At 35.0% G+C, this 20,351-nt stretch overlaps 1 protein-coding gene across 1 annotated transcript in view; it reads left to right on the plus strand.

Annotated features, from left to right (window-relative positions):
- Positions 1 to 20,351, plus strand: part of LOC115222509 (F-BAR and double SH3 domains protein 2) — a 125,828-nt gene that overhangs the window by 72,381 nt on the left and 33,096 nt on the right. Inside the window, exons 13-17 of the mRNA XM_029792740.2 lie at positions 7,784 to 7,876; positions 9,867 to 9,918; positions 12,320 to 12,432; positions 13,893 to 14,138; positions 19,605 to 20,043. Coding sequence (XP_029648600.2) covers positions 7,784 to 7,876; positions 9,867 to 9,918; positions 12,320 to 12,432; positions 13,893 to 14,138; positions 19,605 to 20,043 — 943 coding nt within the window. The remainder of the gene's footprint in view (positions 1 to 7,783; positions 7,877 to 9,866; positions 9,919 to 12,319; positions 12,433 to 13,892; positions 14,139 to 19,604; positions 20,044 to 20,351) is intronic.

Raw genomic sequence — 20,351 nt, forward strand, 5'->3', positions numbered from 1 at the left:
GTCTGGCGAACCAGATGGCTGCACCAGACTCCAATCTGATCTGGCAGAGTTTCTACAGCTGGATGCCCTTCCTAACGCCAACCAGCTATATATTTTCTAGTATTTGGACTCTTTCAGTTTCAGTCTACCAAATCCACTCACAAGGTTTTTCGTTGACCTGAGGCTATAGTAGAAGACACTTGCCCAAGGTGCCATGCAGTGGGACTGAACCCAGAACCATGTAGTTGGGATGCAGACATGCCTATATATATATATATATATGAAATTAAGTAAATGACGATGGAAGAAGAATTATATAATTAATTTCATTAACTTACAGAAAACATCTCATAGCAGGAACAGCTTTAGCCATTTTGAGAGCAATCCATCTGAGACCACCCATGGTTCTAGGATAGAAACCTCCTGTTTTAAAGTGAACTAAATGAAAAACCTTCTCTCAAAATTGCATGCTAAATTTGTTCCAGACATCAACTTAATAATGGTAAAAGTTATTTATTAGACTCTTTATCATTTTCAAAATTAATTGAAAAACTGGCAATGTATTTCAACAAAAATATGGTACCATATGGATTAAGCTAATAATATTTATTTCTTTATTGCCCACAAGGGGCTAAACATAGAAGGGACAAACAAGGACAGACAAAGGGATTAAGTCGATTACATCGACCCCAGTGCAAAACTGGTACTTTATTTATCGACCCTGAAAGGATGAAAGGCAAAGTTGACCTCGGCGGAATTTGAACTCAGAACGTAACGACAGACGAAATACCGCTAAGCATTTCGCCCGGCGCGCTAACGTTTCTGCCAGCTCGCCACCTAATAATATTGATTGCATAACACCCATTCCTTTGTCATTTATTTAATTTTATATATAGTGCATATAGTGCTATTGTATCTACCACATAATAGCCATCAAGAGGAAGACAATACACATGTAGAATTCCTTCATTTACTTAACATCCATTTCTGCTCACTCACATGGGTTGGGTCATATTTGAGATAGTATTTTACAGCTAGATGCCCTTCCTGCCACCAATCTTTGTTTTGTTTTTGTTTTTTTATTCCACCAGTTTGTCAAAGGCTCAAAGCAACCAGTCATAATGTCAATAAAGAATGTAAACTTCATGTCGCTATTTCACTCAGATGGTGAGAAGTGAATCTATGAAATATCAATACACACACACACACACACACACATGCACTGGACTTTCATACAATTTCTATTTATCAACTCTACTCACAAAGCATCAGTCAGGATTTAGACAAAAAAAAAACTGTGTAAAACATTAAATATAATAGTTCAGTTAGCAACCAGATGGATTCTGGTTCAGTCCCACTGTGCATCATCTTGAACAAGTGTCTTATGTTATGTCCCCAAGCTGACCAATGCTTTGTGAGTGAATTTGATGGATGAAAACTGTGGAAGGCCATCACATGTGTGCATGTGTGTGTATCTGTGTGCATTTGTCACACCCACTTTCCACTGCTTAACAACCGGTATTGGTTTGTTCACATTTTGTTAACTAAGCTTCTCAGCAAAAGAGACTAAAAAAATATGTACCATACTTAAAAAATATTAGTACTAGGGACAATTTGTTTGACTAAAACCCTTCAAGTCAGTGCCTCAGTATGGCCACAGTCAAATGACCAAAACAAGTAAAAGATAGAAAATAAGAAATTATCAGGTACTGAATTTCTACTTTCATTCTAATAAACATTTTAACTTTGTATTTGTACAGTTGTGATGATTTTATATCATTCAGTAAAAAAAAAAAAAATCAGTCAAATGCAGTCATTTCAACTGAATATTTTATTCATAACCCTCACATATATTTATTCTTGTAAATTTCATTTCATTTCCCTTTAAGCAGATGTATTTGTTATGAAATATCTAAAGATCTAAAGGAGTCTAAGACATTTGCACTCACCCCACACCCTGCCGCCATATGGACAGTAACCCTCCCCAAGGACAATTACCCCTGAGAACAACAGATGATGATTTAAAACTCCTTGATATATTGGAGATAGGATAATTAACCAAGCGGAGTAATTATCCGATGGGGGTAGTTGTTATTGGTGGCAGGGGTGGGGGGTGGAATTGTTCTATGAGGGGTAATTGTCCTGATATGATCTAAAGTAATCCCAGAATTAAAAATTTTGCTGTGTCACAGAAGGGTCATTACAGCAATGATGAGCAGACACTGGTTCAGTTTAACTCCTTTGTTATTATTCATCAATTTATTGGCTATTTAACTTAACTAATCAACTGATTATTTATTTAGTTAATCAATCAATCAGTTGTGTTTGTCAAAGTCCTTTCATCACCATTCACAACCTCTTCAATGACATGTACACTCTCTACTCCAAGGCAGCTTCAGATCTGTCCATCTGTTCCTTGCTAGCATGTAATGACTGTAAGTCAATACTTGATCATTGGCAAGGTTGTGTGATCAAGAACACAACACTGGCACGCAGCACTTTGGGGAGGCATCTTAGTCTCAGGTTCACTATTATCTTGGAAATTAGATTGAATAAACCGAAACTTGTAGAGAAGGCTGCCATTCAGTGTGATACTCTTTTACTTGTTTCAGGCATTTGGCTGTGACCATGCTGGAGCACCGCCTTTAGTCAAGCAAATCGACCCCAGGACTTATTCTTTATAAGCCTAGTACTTATTCTATTGGTCTCTTTTGCCGAACCACTAAGTTATGGGGACGTAACACACCAGCATCGGTTGTCAAGCGATCTACCAAATCCACTCACAAGGCTTTGGTCGGCCCGAGGCTATAGTAGAAGGCACTTGCTCAAGGTGCCATGCAATAGGACTGAACCTGGAACTATGTGGTTGGTAAGCCACTCCTACACCTATGTGTACAAGTATAAATTTATGTGAATGTCTTTAAATTATTTCAGTCATTGAACTGTGGCTATACCACCTTCAAGGGTTTTAGTTGAACAAATTAATCTTGGTACTTTAATTTTTAAGTCTGGTACTTGTTCTGTCTGTATCTTTTGCTGAACCACTAAGTTACAGGGGGACATAATCAAACCAATACAATTGTCAAGTATAATTCTCCATTCTTCATGATGTCTTGTGCATGTGTGTATGACAAGCTTCTTTCAGTTTCTATCTATCAAATCCACTCAAGGCTTTTGTCATCCCAAGGCTGTGGTACAAGGCACATGCTGAAGGTGTCGCACAGTGGGACTGAATCCAAGACCACATGGTTGAGAAGCAAGCGTCTTACCCATACAGCCATGCCTGTGGTATTTTATATTCTCAAAGAGTTGTAGTCCAAAACATGGGTGAACTCAACCATTCTATAAATAGAAATTAATAAAATAAGTTTCAAACTATGATCAAAGAAACTGACTCAAATCATTGATGGCAATGCCCCATCATGGTTACACTTCAGAACCAAAACCAATAAATCTTTTATATATAACTATAACATTAAAATAGTCCTTGACGGTATAAAGCACTAACATTTTCTTGACTTTGCTGAAAGGTTCAACTGCTTGTGTTCCATAAAGTTTGGCTTCCAAAAGGTCCACTAAACAGTACCTAATCCAACTAAGATCACTGGAAACACTTTCAGAGCTCTTCAGTTCTAGTTAATATGCATTTAATGCTATACAGTTCTCATAAGTCAGTATAGTAATATTAATTCTTGGTTGGTCAGTATGGTACCATTAACTCATGGTTTAAATTTCATCTATCATTTTATTTTCAAACCGTCTCTTTTTGAATGGTCTTCATACCACTGTTTCACTAAGATATAAAACCATGGAATATCGACATTTGTGCACATACGTACATACATGCTCACACATACATACAGAGAAATACATATGAATGTACAAGTTTTCATGCTGTTCTCCCTCTCGCTTTTTCTCATTGACTCAACAGAGAATCCAATAGTTTATGGGTTGTCATAGAGCTAAGTTCGTGGAGTGTCCACATCTTTTTTACTAGAATACATCAATGACCCATATATTATATACAAATATGTATTATCAATACTTTACTGATGACATCAATCAATGAATCACTTAAAACTATAACTACGAAAAAAAATCAATAAAGACATAAAATCTAGGAAAGCCAGTAGTGCATAGCTTCCTTAAATGGGCAATATCACCTACCAGTGGGCAATTTCAATTTACAGGTGGGCGGTTGGGCATATTTCTAGAAAATGGTGGACGATTTGAGATTTTTGTGGGTGATCTGAACATTTTGTGGGTGACAAAGAATTCTTAGAAATCAAGTTTGCATTTACCTATATCTAAGCATGCCTAGAATAAGGATGCATTTTTATCGATTTGACTACTGGCATGAGATGTCCCTTTGTATTAAAAAAAGCAGACTTGTTTATCAATCGAATATTTTTGTTGCACAGTCATTAAGATTGTTGTCATATGTGCTAAAAGTAGCAGTGAAGTAGGCCTTGGTCTTAAATCATGCCCTACCACAGTTTCTCTTTATTTTTGCATAATCTTATGAAGTCCCACGTGTAGAATACAAATTTGAAAAAATTTTCTGAAAACTCCAAAAAATAAAAAAAAAGTTATGAGGGGTTATATATCATGTGTAATTCTGTGGTTTCATATCAAAACACAAGTGCTATTTTCAGGATGTTGACAAAATGTGCAGTCACGCACAAAATGACAGCTTTGAAATCATGTTTCTTCACTGGATGAAAATGCTCAAATGATTATATTAACCTCTATAACTTTTTAAAAACATTTTTCTAGAAAAAGTTGAATAACTCCAGCAATTTAGCTTGGAAAGGTATATTAATGTGCCAAATTAATAACTTTTTGATAAACTTTAATTTTTGAAATGCTGGCAGCAAAACGAACTAGATCCGTATTTGCTCCAGTAAAGACGTGTCGTCTGACTCTGCTCTCTTGATTTCTTCTCTTTAGGAATACCATACTGCCTTTCTGATGCCGTCCATAGAAATTCGTTTTCACATTTTCCCTTTACTATTGCCTCCAGTCAAGAAAATCTGTCAACAATACAGTTGTGATTATTTATCATTTGGATTTATTCCCCCTCCTCAGAACTGTCAGTTACCAATGTGCCTTCTTTGCCATTACACATTGACCAATGAAGCAATGAAACCCTCATACCTGAAGTATCACTTTGGTGCAAAGCATTCTGACAAGAAGAACAAGCCATTATCATACTTCTTGCAACTGAGCTCCTCTTTCAAAAAGCAAATGCAAACATTCAACATGCTACTCCAGAAAATAAGTAAACAAGAGAATGACAGGTTGATTGCATCACACAACATTGCATTGCTTGTTGCTAAGTCTGGGAAGTCTCACCTGGTTGTTGAAGAGGTTTTGTCAACTGTTATGCATGAAAAACCTGATAACACTATGAAGAAGATCCTGCTTAGTAATAACACAATTTCTTGATGCATTGATAAAATGGCCAACGATGTCAAACATCAGCTCATTAATATTCTCCAGCGTTCTGAATTTTCTATACAAGTGACTGAGTCAATGTTTGGTGGACAATCAATGTTTGAGGATGGTATATGTTCGGTATTTCAGCGATTACTTTCAACCTTGTGGGGAAATACTGTTCACAGAAAAATTGCCACTTGATTCAAGACGTGCAACTATTTTTCACACTCTTAAGTCTTTCCATTTTGAACATAATATCCCACTCAGTAATATTCTTGTCTGTGCATCTGATGGAGCCCCTTCGATGATAGGAAGATAAAGAGGATTTTCATCTCTCCTAAAGCGTGAAATTTCCCACCAGATACTAATTGTTCATTGCTTGGCACACTGGCAGCATTTAGAGGGGGAAAAAAATAATAACGGTAGGTTGAATGATACGCTACAGTTAGTTATCAAGACTGTGAACAAATTGAAATCCAGTCTCTTGTCTGGTTGAATTTTCCGTCAACTCTGAGAAATGATGAGGACCATACTAAACTCTTATACCATACCAAAGTGCAGTGGCTGTCAAAAGGAAACTGTTTTATGCTTTGGTGACCTGTTTCATATAATCATATATTTCTTTGAAGATACTCCAATATCCACTTCTATGATGGTTGCAAGGTGCAATACAGTCACAAAACTAAATGATTTGAATAAGTTATTGCAAGGAAACAGAAAAAATTCTCATTGATTGTAAATCATTTATCACAATTGGTGTTGTTTAAGACTATCTTTTCAAAACGTCAATTCCCTCAATTTCCACAACTTGATTCTTTGAAAGATGAATTGGTTGATGAGGATTTAACTACATATCACAAATATTTACAATCATTGTACGATGGCATGGCGGAGTGATTTCAAGATGTTATTGCACTGAATATTCCAAATTGGCAAAGCAATCCCTTTGAAGTAGATGCAGTTGATTGCAAGGACAATGTTTTGGAGGAATTGATAGAATTACAAAGTGACAATGACCACAAATGTGATATCACCGTAATGGCAAAGAAGGTTTGTGGTACCATCAAAGTATATTGAATTCCTACCCCAATCTGTGGCGACGTCTGAAATTACTTTTGCTTACCTTCCCTACCTCGTACCTGGTTGAATCTGGTTTTAGCCATGTTGGAACTTTACTTTTCCATAAAAGAATTGGACTGGAGGTAATAGAATGAGGAAACTTGTGGCTAAAGTTGACGAGTTTTAAATCAAATGTATCTGCACTAGCTGCATCGCACCAGACACATGATTCTCATTAAAAAGTTGTATTCTTTATAATACAATCATTAATTACTTTTGCATCAGTAGTTCATTTGAGGAAAATAAAAATCAGTGTAAAAGAAAATGCAAAACTAAACAACTGCATATTTAGTCCAAACAACACTAACAGGGCAACGAGTCTACAATATAGTGTGTGTATCAAATAATACAAGGGGAGGGGTGTTCTCCTAGGGGATTTAGTTTTAGGGAGGGTTGTGTCAGAGATTTTTCATTGTATACCAATAACTTATTTGATCACTGAATATTTGATTAGTGATTGATTTACATACTAAGCCAGCAGGTCATGAGTGGAGTATCTAGTTTCAATACCTTCTTCTCACACTCAGCTCCATGCAAACAATAATTGTCTGGTAGTCATTGAAATGTTGGATTCATTTTAATCAGTGGTTCCCAACCTTTTCACTATCAATGACCCCTTTTATTTATATGAGTTTTCCCACAGACTCCTTTTAATATATATATATATATATATATATATATATATATATTGATGAGTGACTATATTTAATTTGAATTGATATTATTGTTATCAATTTGAAAATATAGCCACGAACACGTGTAGTCTATTTACTAATTATATACTATTTATTTTTTATTTTTTCGTACTTTATTTAGTTCTAGGTATATGTTTTATCGTATCTTTAATTTTTTTCTATATGGTATGATTTAAGTATATCATTGTTGAATTACTACATGGTGGTTCTTCTCTAATGTATATACATATATATTATGAAATTTGATTTAGTATTACTAAATTGAATTTTTCCCTGTAAGTTTGGAATCATATTCCCTATTATTATTATTATTATTATTATTATTATTATTATTATTATTATTATTATTATATATGTATGTATGAAATTTTGAATTTAGTTCACGGATCCCCCAGTACAACCTTTGTGGACCCCTGGTGGTCCACAAACTACAGGTTGGGAACCACTGATTTTAATGATTAAGACTCTCTCCCCAATGCACACTTCTTCTCAATGAAAATCATGTCTATATCCATGCTGATGCAATCATTTTTTGCATTTTGTTTCAACAGAGTGGAGGGGCTGGTACAGAAAAAAGTGACAGTGCTGGTCAAGACACTGAGTCCCAACTAGAAGAACTGAAACAGAATATGAGAAGAGCTGAAGTAAGTATTTAAAAATTTATTGTAGAGCAAAGTTGCATACTTACTGTAACTGTTAAGTTCTTTAAATATATTGTATTTACTTGTGTATAATGCAAGAAATTCAATACAAGATATCTGGGTCCATATTGTGTTGTAGCATTATACTTGAATATAGAAGATGAAAAAATAGATGAAATATATATCTGACTTTAAGGTATAAAAAGTAGTAGTTTTATTATATTAGACATCTCATTTTACCGAAGAAAATATGGTTTATCATTTTTAACTAATCTCTTTGCAAAAATTAGGAATAACAATGCAATTTATGTTTTAGTTTAATTTATTTAACATCAACCATGTTGCTGAAGTTTTACTTCAGAAATATTTCCTTGTTATCACAGAACAAAGATATATAGTGATTGAAAATAAACTGGGAAGTTACCTGTGTTATGTCAGTAAAGCATTCAGAAAATATATCTGGAAATGGTTTTGAATTTTAGAAATGGAGAGAACTCTTAGTTATGATATAACACTGTCATCAAGAAATTCTAAAAAGAACCACATTTTCAGAGCACTGAGGAACTCTTTCCGAAATACCGTAACTAGTCTATACTTTTCAAATTATACTTCACCAGTTATTAATAATGATTTAATAAAGCCCTCTAAGTGAGTAAGGAAATAGCATAAAGTAGGAAATTATAAATGTTAATTTCTATCACACTTGTTTAAAAATTAAGATGATAAACCGATGAATTAAACTCCATGTAATCTTTCATTAAGTGAAGGTGCATGGCTCAGTGGTTAGAGCATTGAGCTTACAATCATGAGGTTGTGAGATCGAATCCCGGACCAGGCTGCATGTTGTGTTCTTGAGCAAGACACTTTATTTCATGTTGCTCCAGTTCACTCAGCTGTAGAAATGAGTTGCGACGTCACAGCTGTATCTGCTGTTGCCTTTCCCTTGGATAACACTGGTGGCATGGAGAGGGGAGGCCAGTATGCATGGGCGACTGCTGGTCTTCCATAAACAACCTTGCCCAGACTTGTGCCTCAGAGGAGAACTTTCTAGGTGCAATCCCATGGTCTGTGTCGTGACCGAAGGAGGTCTCAGAATCTTTCATTAGCAATCAAATCTCTCTCAAACCACACTCTGCCATCTTGAAAAAAAGAAGGGCACAATCAATGATGTATTTCTATAAGATCATGGCTGAAACATCTTTCATAATTAGTCTGCTAGATTAGGGTTGACCTGATGCTAGACAAAAAGAAGCTAAAACAAAGATAACTGGCACTTTGTCAATTACGATGACAAGGGTTCCAGTTGATCTGATCTATGGAACAGCCTGCTCAGAAAATTAATGTGCAAGTGGCTGAGCACTCCACAGACATGCGTGCCCTTAATATAGTTCCCAGAGAGATTCAGCATGATACAGAGTGTGTCAAGGCAGGCCCTTTTGAAATACAAGTACAATTCATTTTTTGCCATCTGGGTGGACAGGAGCAACATGAAATAAAGTGTCTTGTCCAAGGACGCAACGTGCTGCCGAGGATTGAACTCACAATCATGAACCGAATACCCTAACCAGTAAGCTGTGTGCTTTCACTATGATAAAATTGTGAAAATAAATAAACTGAGGTTGTAACCATACAACTATTACTCTTAGCTCTATAGGCTGTTGGGACACAGTTATAGATTCTGTCTTTTGATAGTAATTCAAAGAAGTTGTTTTCTAGTGCTTTCTCTGAGATAGTTTCAGTTTCAGCTTTACAAGCCAACGGAACACTTGTTAATATTAGTGCTACCACTTCACCCCAGTTAAACAGTTATAAACTAAAGTTTTAAAGTTTCAGCAGCATTGCTAGTTACATAATGCAGTTGTAGTGATATAATATGGACCTTTAACCTTTCAGCCGGTTGAGTGACACCTCAATGATGTGACTAGTTATTACGTATAAGAATTTCATCAAATTTCAACTTTTCTAATGACTTTTCTGTTCAAATTTGTTACAGACAGCAAAGATGAAGGCTGAAGCACGAATTGAACTATTAAGAAATATAGGAAGTATGTTAATTAAATATTTTTACAAAAATAATCTATATTCTATCACACCTACAGTTTAAATTGGTTTTGTATATACACTGTAATTCGTTTAAATGAATGCAAAAAAAAAAAAAGAAAAAGACAGGCATAAGTTATTTTATTGATGTTTATGTGTCAGTGGAGTAATTGGAGTAATTTGTTGTAATTCTAGATGTATGCAAGCAAATACATGACCTTGAGTAAAAAGAATTCTGATATAAATATGTGTATTCAAACTAGTCATGATTATTCTTTCAAGGCTAGACCAGGTCTAATATCAAGTTAGTAGAGAAAGAATTAAGCAGTTTAGTTTTTATAACTTAAAAAGCACCCAGTCCACACTGTAAAGTGGTTGACATTTGGAAGGACATCCAACTGTAAAAACCACGCCAAAACTGACATCGCCTGTGCGAGTGCCCTGTAAAAAGGACTCAACCCACTCTACTGAGTGATTGGTGTTAGGAAGAGCATCCAGCCATAAAAACCATGATAAAACAGATGCAGAAGTATGATGCAGGCTCTTGCCTGGCTAGCACCTGTCAAACCATACAACTCATGCTAGCATTGAAGGAGGATGATCAATAATAACTCACAGACTAATTGTCTAATATATCTGGTTGGCTAAACAAACATATGTAACAACAGTGAAACTAAAATGCTGTCTGCATGAGATCACTATAAATTCTTAGTTTTTGTGATAATGTTCAATGAGATATGAAATTTTACTTCATACTGTGTTACACTGCAATAATCAAATGTAAAAATTTCATTTCAAAGAATAAATAGTATTTTTTTTCATCTCTAGAAAATTATCAATTGTCTAGTTTTTATTAGGTTGTCATAGTTAGGAGTTCATTGAGGTTATTTTAGGATCATTTTCTAAATATGCCATTTTGAGAAATATCTTATCAACAATGGCATTATTAAATATACTACAGGAATAATTAAGAATATTTGTAAGATAAGGATAGACAGAAAGAGAAGTGAAATAGCTAAGAAGATAAAAAAAATAATGTAATATGCACGGGTTGGTAGCATGCACCATACTTTCACTGATTGTTTTGGGAGCCTGTGTAGTCATGAGTAGACATAACACCCTCTTAGCCTTTTTTACTATTGACCCAACAGAACACCCAGCGTGTGAATGTTGGAGAAAGGGAAAGCTGCACCAAAACTTAGCTGATATTTTTTATAGCTGAGTAGACAAGAGCAGCTTGAAATATAGTGCATTGCTTGAGAAACAACATGTCTCCTGCTCCTGGAGTACTATCAGAACTAAAAAAAGAAACCCTAAGCCTTATATTTTTTATTCAGCCTAAATAAAAAACATATATATTTGGGTGAATCCAAAACAATACAAAGACTGGTATGTCTTCAAATTTTTCCTTTTAATTTTAGCAGTTAATTATACTGTTAAAGTTGAAAGAAAAATTTGAAGATGTAACAGTCTCTGTATTCTTTGTAATTATTTGGGATTTTCCTGAAAATATTCATAATCCAGCAAAGTGAACCTGGATTTATCCATCAGAAGAATTACAGTGGAATTGCTCACCCTAAGCAATTCTTGGTGCTTCTTACTACTTGATGTGGTTAGCCGGAACCTGGACTGTACCTGAGAACTCTTATGGTACCTACCTGTATAATCAATCCCTATATACTCATCGAATATATATATATATATATATATATATATATATATATATATATATATATATATGAGTGAGTCGGCACAAGAAAGAGGCACTCAACACTAGTAGTAGTTACATATACTTTTATTTAAAACAGTTTGATTTGAGCCCCAAGCAACTTAAATTTTTGTGGACTTTTCACAGCCAAATGACTGAAACAAGTAAATACATATGTACGTATGTATGAAGATGATTATAACTGCAGTTAGTATACACAAAAGGCTCTTTGGGCTCAGGTGGCCAAATGGGGAAATGTAGAAAGTTCAAGATTGCTGCTGGAAACTGGACTGTTATCAGTCAAGGCAGATCACATGGGGTTGTTGGAAATATTTCCAACAACAGTAGCCATCTTGGACTTCAAGTTCTTAACCTATAATATTGCCTGCATTTAATTGATGTTAATAATTAATAATACTGCCATTTGTTTAAAATTAATTATCCTTACTTACATGAAAGATTAGTTTTAGAATTTAGTAATTTAGTTAGGACATTAATTAAACCATCAGATATTTTAATGTATTGCTAATCATTAAGTTTTCTTATATTTAAAAAAAAAAAATGGAAAATGTTGTTACTTTTAAGAACAGTATTAAAAGTCATTATTTACTTTATATATCAAGAATTTCTTATTTCTAGAGTTATGCTTTCAACTAATATATTTATATTTATTTTTCCTTTGCTTCACTCTACAAAAGTTAATGTTGATGAATGGCTTACCAATGCACAAACAGATAGTCTTGCTGCCGAGCCAGATGCTGTTTCTCGTACACCTAGTCAAGCATCGGTAAGAACTGAAAGTTCCAGTGGAGTAAGTAATTTAATCTTGCATTTTGATGGAGTCTTGTGGCTGTAGTTGTAGCTTTTATTATTGATTTCATAAAAGCCCCACAAAAATTATATATAATACATTCAAGTATCTCAAAAGGGAATAGATAAGAATAGGCATTATTGAATTTAAGGTTCTCAAATTTTTTAATTCTTCATTAAGATAAACAAAAAAATAACTATCTCTCGGTGGTTTAGTTGCATTGCATTATTTCTTTGAATATGCCAAAGAGAAAAAGGAAATTCCTAAAAACAAAACAGCCTAATAAAACTATCAGTTTAGTTTTATAAACACATACATACAGCCAAATATAATACACACTTGTATAACAATGAGACAATACATACTTAAGTGTAGTCAAGATGGTGCCCCAGCATGGCCACAGCCAAATGACTGAAACAAGTAAATACATATGTACGTATGTATGAAGATGATTATCACTGCAGTTAGTATACACAAAAGTTTTTTGCCTGAATTTAATTCCCGGTCATTTATGCATCTTTCTCCTATTTTACAATCCCCTTTTCTGAATTCAGTGCTGTTCATTTCCCTTCTATCTAAAAGCTTGACTATAAAACAAGGAAAAAAATTCTGGATAGATGTTTGCTTTTCCTTGACTGTTTTCTACAAATCTCCCAAAACTTCCAAGTCTTGAATCTTATAATTTTCTTTTTCATATTTCATTTCATTGAATGATATAAGATAAGAAATCAAATCATAACATACAAAAGCATTCTTTTAATTTTCATCGAATATGGATATTTCAATATTTTAAATAGAAAGATAATAAAAGCCACTTAACAATGCAAAAGTTAGAGAGAAAAAATTAAATTTTCACGGGCCCTATCAACCAGTGTCTCATCATTTGTAAGATTTTGGGTTAATAGTCTGCAAGGGCCACTTTGAAGCAGACATAATTAATTTTCAGCTGAGTTAATTGGAACAACATTAAATGAAATACTTTGCCCAAAGTCACAATACATCAGAAACAGAACACTCATCATTATTATCATGAGTCCAACAGCCTAAACACAAAACCATGCTCCTTCACAACCACAAGATTAAGGTTTTGGTAAGCTGAAATACTGGATTAATCAATTTTCTCTAACTTTGTGTTAAGAGGCTTTTATTCTCTGCAGTTGTATGACTTTTCTATCTGTAATATCTCGCATCTTTCTGACTTTAAACTCTTGCATTTCGTTATCATGTAAGGCTGTTAAAATTGCATATCTGCATTTCTTTTGTTTGCTAATTGATAATGAGAATGATGGAATCTTATCCTTAAGGTCTAAGATGTCTCCAAACTTCATCTTTAATTAATTTTCTTATTCTGCTGGTAAACAGAATAATACATTTTTCCAAAATACTCTATGCTTGTTTGATGTGTATGATGAAATTGTTTGATGTACCTATTGAATTTCCCCATGCCCATTTGTACACAGCCGACAGAAGAACCTGAAGCTACATATACACACTTTGATGATGACGATGACTATGTAGAAGAAGTTGCAGAAATAGAACAAGTTTCCATGAGCCCAGCTATCCAAAGTTCTTCATCCTCCAGACAATATCCAATTTATGCTCAAGCTTTATATACATTCCAAGCCACAAACTCTGATGAGCTTGGTCTGGAGGAAAATGAAAGTATTGAAGTGATAGGAGATGGTGATGGTGATGGCTGGGTACAGGTAAGCATTTGGTAAGAACACTTTAGTGGTCACCTTGGTGGTAAAATATGCCTGGTTCACTACATAAATAAAACTACTGGAGTCACAAGAAACACAAAAGTGACAGCCACGCATAGGGTAAACACCAGTCAAAATATCTTTCTAATTAGCTGCATAAAAGGTTTCATTATAAATTCCCTACAATCTATTGATTTCAAATTTCACCACGAGGCCAAGAAGTTTGGGGCAGAGGGTAAGGCAATTACAACGACCCCTGTGTCCAAATGGTACTTATTTTATTTGCTCCGAAAGGATAAAAGGTAAAATCAACCTTGACAGCATTTGAACTCAGAATGTAAAGATGGATGAAATGTGAAGCATTTTACCTGGTAGGCTAATGATTCTGCCAGCTTGCCACCTGATTTCCTTCAATATATTAACAACAGCTATTAAATAACACTCAGAAAAGTATTTCTTAGTATTTTCAAATTTTTATTCTTGTTACACAAATTAAATTTAAAAAGAAAAAAACAAAAAAAGCTCTCTAATCTGGTCCCAAATTTAAAATCATGTGAGTGGGGTTAGGAACTTTAAGAACTATGAAAGTAATTAACTTTACCAAGTTGTTTTCTCTTTCTCTAATTATCTTCTCTTTAACCACATATTCAGATGGGGAGCAGGAGATATTTAGTACCTACGAAGTAGTAGTAGTGGTGGTGTTACTACTACTACTACTACTACCATTTCTCAGCGCTCCTATAGTATAAGTTACCTTGGGAAGGAGATTTCATTATCTTTCATATTTTATTGGAAAGCAAAAAGGATAGTATCAAAGTATTTCTAGAAAGCCAACTATATCCCAGGTAATTCACAAACACAGGTATACAATATTTGTGCTCAACTGCAACACAGCTGTATTTTTCTATAATAATGTAACATTCTAAACTATACCTTCTTCTACTGGCCCTACTAAACACAATATCATTATCATCATCACCATTGTCAACATCTTCATTTAACATGTTTTTCTATGGGTTGGAAGGGTCTTGCAACATCTGACCACTCTTTACAATTTGTCACACATGTACAGTGACAGAGTAAAACCAGCCATCTTTATTGCTAAGTAAAGATGGTTCTTGTGGCCAAATGCCTTTCCTATCACTAAGCACATTTTTGTGTAGACTTGGTGCATTTTATCATGCAACCAGTCCACGTTTTACCAGACATTAAGCTCTAGACAGGGAGGCAGGTTCTTTTTAACAACACTAAAGAATTCAATCTACCCTGTTACATTATCATCAGTTTTAACTTGCGGTCCTCAACATTATGCAGCAGCTTGCAGGACTAAAAGTACAAAGTACTATCAGTATTAGCTTGTTTTTTCATCCTTTTCATTTTTATGACTAAGTCAGAAAGGGAAGAATAGTACCTCTGACCTTTTTCATGACATCCAAGAATGGTGAGAGGAAAGGTTGATGTTGTCTTCAAAATGAAGATCTGACCCCAATGCCTGCAAGAAAATTAGACTCAGTTGAAGGTACCTAAGCACCAAAAATCTGTCTTCTGTCTTGTATATATTTTTTAAGTGATCTCATCTGTCTCCCATATCAAACAAAGAACTATTTGAACACTTAGTGAGACTCCTCTATTATATTCCATATGGCCAAGTAAGCAGTTAGTGTAAAACTTGAAGAAATATATCATAGATTATTATTAAATTCATGAACTAACACTCATATCTTGGCTAGTACTTTCCAACATCAAATCAGTAAACATGTTACATTCCAAGAATGAAATCCTATTGGAGTTTTGTTATTTTCAAATCTCTAATTCTTTTCAAACAAAGGATTTTATTTATATTAAAAACATTTAAGCACACATTGATAGAAATAAAAAGGAAAGAAAACTTGAAAGCCATTATGATTTTGATTTTGACCCTTTTCATGCCAACCTACCTGAGACCACTGTTACAAAAATATCCATATTTAAATCAAAATGTCAATTAAAAATCTCATTGCAAAATAAAAAATATAATATTCCAGTTCGTCAACAACATTGTATACCAATATATAAAGTTATATATTTTACTAAACCCCTCCAAAATCTTGAATTTGTTGAAAATTAACTTAAGTAAATAACTATACATATATATATATATATATATATAAGCTACTCGTTAAAAATATAGTCATGACAAAGAATATTGTTGATGTGTGGTTTTATGGTAAGCATTTGTTGGTGTTATTGCTGCTGCTGTTCAGCTCTGATTGGGCACAAAAATCAAATCAAAGAATCATATAATCAACGTTCTTATCTGAACCATTCCATCATTATAGCTGACATTCAAATGTAAAATTCTTAGATCTACAACTAAGATACTTGGTCCACATTTCAATGATAATAGAGTTTGTGGAAACATGGTTGCTATATTGAACGATTGAGTGGAGGCGCAATGGCCCAGTGGTTAGGGTAGCGGACTCGCGGTCGTAGGATCGCGGTTTCGATTCCCAGACCGGGCGTTGTGAGTGTTTATTGAGCGAAAACACCTAAAGCTCCATGAGGCTCCAGCAGGGATGGTGGTGATCCCTGCTGTACTCTTTCACCACAACTTTCTCTCACTCTTACTTCCTGTTTCTGTTGTACCTGTATTTCAAAGGGCCAGCCTTGTCACTCTCTGTGTCACGCTGAATATCCCCGAGAACTACGTTAAGGGTACACGTGTCTGTGGAATGCTCAGCCACTTACATGTTAATTTCACGAGCAGGCTGTTCCATTGATCAGATCAACCAGAACCCTCGTCGTCATAACCGACGGAGTGCTTCCATATATATTGAACGATTACATGGGATATCCCTCATTAGTTTTATGGAAAATGGTAAATTTAAGTGATAAGAAACACAAACTAATAATTGATGGTTGTTGTTTAACCACAGGTGAGTTCTGAATGAGCAAAGCCATGAATATCTTGTCTTTATTTCAAGCAGTGTATCTAGATTTATGATGTCCATTTCTGAAACAATAGGTTATGATGTAGTGAACAACTGTGTTGAAGCTACCTTCTTGGCAACTGATGGTAACTGGTGTAAGAAGAAAATTATTAGTATCAAAGTCCACCTCTGTGAATTTGAACTGACCCAACAAATTATTATGTATTTTAAAGTACAACATGAAAAGGTTATGCAAGTAAAGTCCTTTCTTTCCTGGGGCTGCAACACTCTGGAATTCTCTCTACATTCATGCTTTTGCTGAAAATATTATAATCTAAAAATCTTCAAGCTAAGCATCAACCTTACCAGCCTGATGGAGGAGTGACATTGTACTTCCTTCCCTGACTAACTTATAAAAAGATTTTTTTTTAATTTTTACCTATAAAGGTATAAGAAATAGGAGTTGTAAAATGATAATAGTAGTGATATTGTATGCATCTGTGTTCTGTTTGTAGATAAATTTTTATTACATGCGTACATCAAAATGGAAATTAAATTTATACTTTATGTACCAGTTATACAAGTAGATAAGTCGCAGATTTTTTCTCATGAAAACAAGCATGAAAAACTGCATTCATCTGGTCTACTGAACTTTGTTCTGGTCTTGGAATTTACAGCCCACACTAACCCAGACTGATATGCCCCCACATACAAACATGTGTGTATATAAAGGATACATTGTGTAATATTGTTCTAATGCCAGTAAAAGAAAAAAATCCAAGAGTGGAATGTTTTTGATCATATGTGTACCTGATCAAGACAAAAATACGCTTATCTAAATCAAAAGAAATTAAAGAAGTTAGCACTAAGCAATACAGTATAAGCTATTCACATCAATTCCTGCAACTTGTACTGCTAACAACATTAGAAAGGACTGTGCTGCCAAAGCACCTGAAACAATGAAATCTTCCTTTGTCTAGAGGCTGATGGAGATGAAGAATAGCTTTGTGTATCTTGTAGGTTTTATGATAATGCATGTGTGTGTGTGTATGTATTTATGTATTGGATGGTGCTGATACTGCTGACATAGAACTTGGACTGATTTGTATTGAGTCATGAACCAACACACCCAAACCGTCCATCCATAGATACACTGACTCATAACACTGCACTTTCTCTACCTACTACAGTGGCCTCTGATTCTCAAAGCTGACTGATTTTCTACCACTTTTTCACTGTCTAAATATCTCCTGCACCTCTTACCACCCGTAATTGTGTCTTGGCAGTGGGGTAAAAAGTTTCCTTCCCACATAGTTCCGGGTTCAGCCACACTATGTTGCACCTTGAGCAAATGTCTTCGATTATAGCCCTAGACTGACCAAAGCTTTTTGAGTGGATTTGGTAGAAGGAAACTGAATGAAGCCCACAGTGTGTGTGTGTGTGTTTCTTTGTGTTTGTCCCCCACCACTATCATGCAATTGGTGTTGGTTTGTTTACATCCATGTAACTTACTAATTTTGCATAATAGACCAGTAGCATAAGTACCAGGCTTGGAATCAAACCTTGCTGCTTACTCACATGTAGTTTTAGATGGATCTGCTCTCACTACAGTTTCCATCTCATCATTATCCACCTTGGTCTCAGGTCTACCATGAGGCTGATTTTCAAGAGTAAAGTCACCAGACCAGAACTTCTCAAACCATCAACGTTCAGTAGACTCATTCACCACATCTTCACCAAACACCTCATTGATGTGTCAAGCTCATCTGGGTTGCATTGGTTCCATGATGGAACTTATATTCATAAACAACGCAAATTTTTTTTATCTATCCATGGGTTTAGAAAAATTGATTTACAAGAGAAAACTCACAATATAATCAGACATCAAGAATTACATTTCAAAAAGTGATGATGTAACTCTTCGGTTTTGTAAAACAAAGTATTGTCAGGATAAAACAGTAAAAATTAACGTCTGTCAAACTTGATGCATAAGAAAATCAGACATTTCATTCTTAATGACCATATATATATATGTACACACACACACACACACACAAATATGAATAAGTATGTACATGTATTTATATATTTATATGCTTGCATCCACTTTCTGTTTCCTCCTTATACATGTGTTTGTGTATGTGCATGTGTATATAGGTAGCTGAATAGATATAGACAAACAAACATATAAGAATATATTTAAAAACAAATCTGAATGTATTACCAGCGGTTCTTTTGAAGGCATTATGTTCACATGATGTATCATGAGTAAATCAGCTTGGTGGGGACTCATCCTGCCCTTGATACTGAATACAATTATAAATCCTATTACTCTACAGAAACTCCTCGTGCGCATACACATACACACACATGTACATATGAATGTTTGCATCTGCTTGTCCAATTATTCTCTTTTTTTCTATTTCCTATCATTCCTGCTGGCTACTTGTTTCTCTCTCAGTTTCTCTTTCCGTCTCTCTCTCTCTCTCTCTCTCTTTCTCTCTCTCTCTCTCCCTTTCTCTCTCTTTCATTTGTTCTTTTCTAATCTCTTGTGTTTTAGGCCAAAGATTCACAAGGCCAAATTGGTTTCATTCCCGAAAGTTACGTTCGTTTCTTAGAAGATGGTGAGCAACCCAGTATGCAACCTACCACAACAGCATCAATGGAGACATACGATCCATCTAGTAGTCTGGATATGCCATCAATGTCTTCACCCCCTCATGCAGCTCTTTCCACTCCTGACCTGCCGCCAGCACCCGACATACCTCCAGCTACTGACTTGACTGCTGAAGAAATCAGAGCTGCTGGGCAAGACAACAATGATATGCCGCCACCCCCAGACTTTACAATGACAAACCATATGGAACCACCAAGTGATGTTTCTCATTACGATGTGGCATCTTCATTTTCCTCTGGAGACCTTGAAGTACAGCAAGCAACTGCCCAAACTACCTCAGAGATACCTGCTGTTCCAAACCTTCCACTGATTCCTAATGACGGTATGTACCCTTCTTGGAATATTTTTCTCCATTTTATTTTTATTGAGATTACACAAAATTTCAGTTGACATTTATTCTGGTACATACACAGACACACACACACACACACACACACACACATACATTATTTATTTGATACTGAGACTGCCTTCCGTTGCCACTCAGAGTTTGTTCCATAAGTTGTGTTGATAAGCAGAAATGTAAAAACACTCAGATGAAAGTATTTAAAGATAGGACAAGAGGGGGAAACACATGGGACAGAGATTCACTGAAGACATCACAGAATCTGTGACAAAAAAACTTTGACA

Source organism: Octopus sinensis, linkage group LG20, assembly GCF_006345805.1.
Source record: "Octopus sinensis linkage group LG20, ASM634580v1, whole genome shotgun sequence".
In the NCBI taxonomy this organism is placed as follows: domain Eukaryota; kingdom Metazoa; phylum Mollusca; class Cephalopoda; order Octopoda; family Octopodidae; genus Octopus; species Octopus sinensis.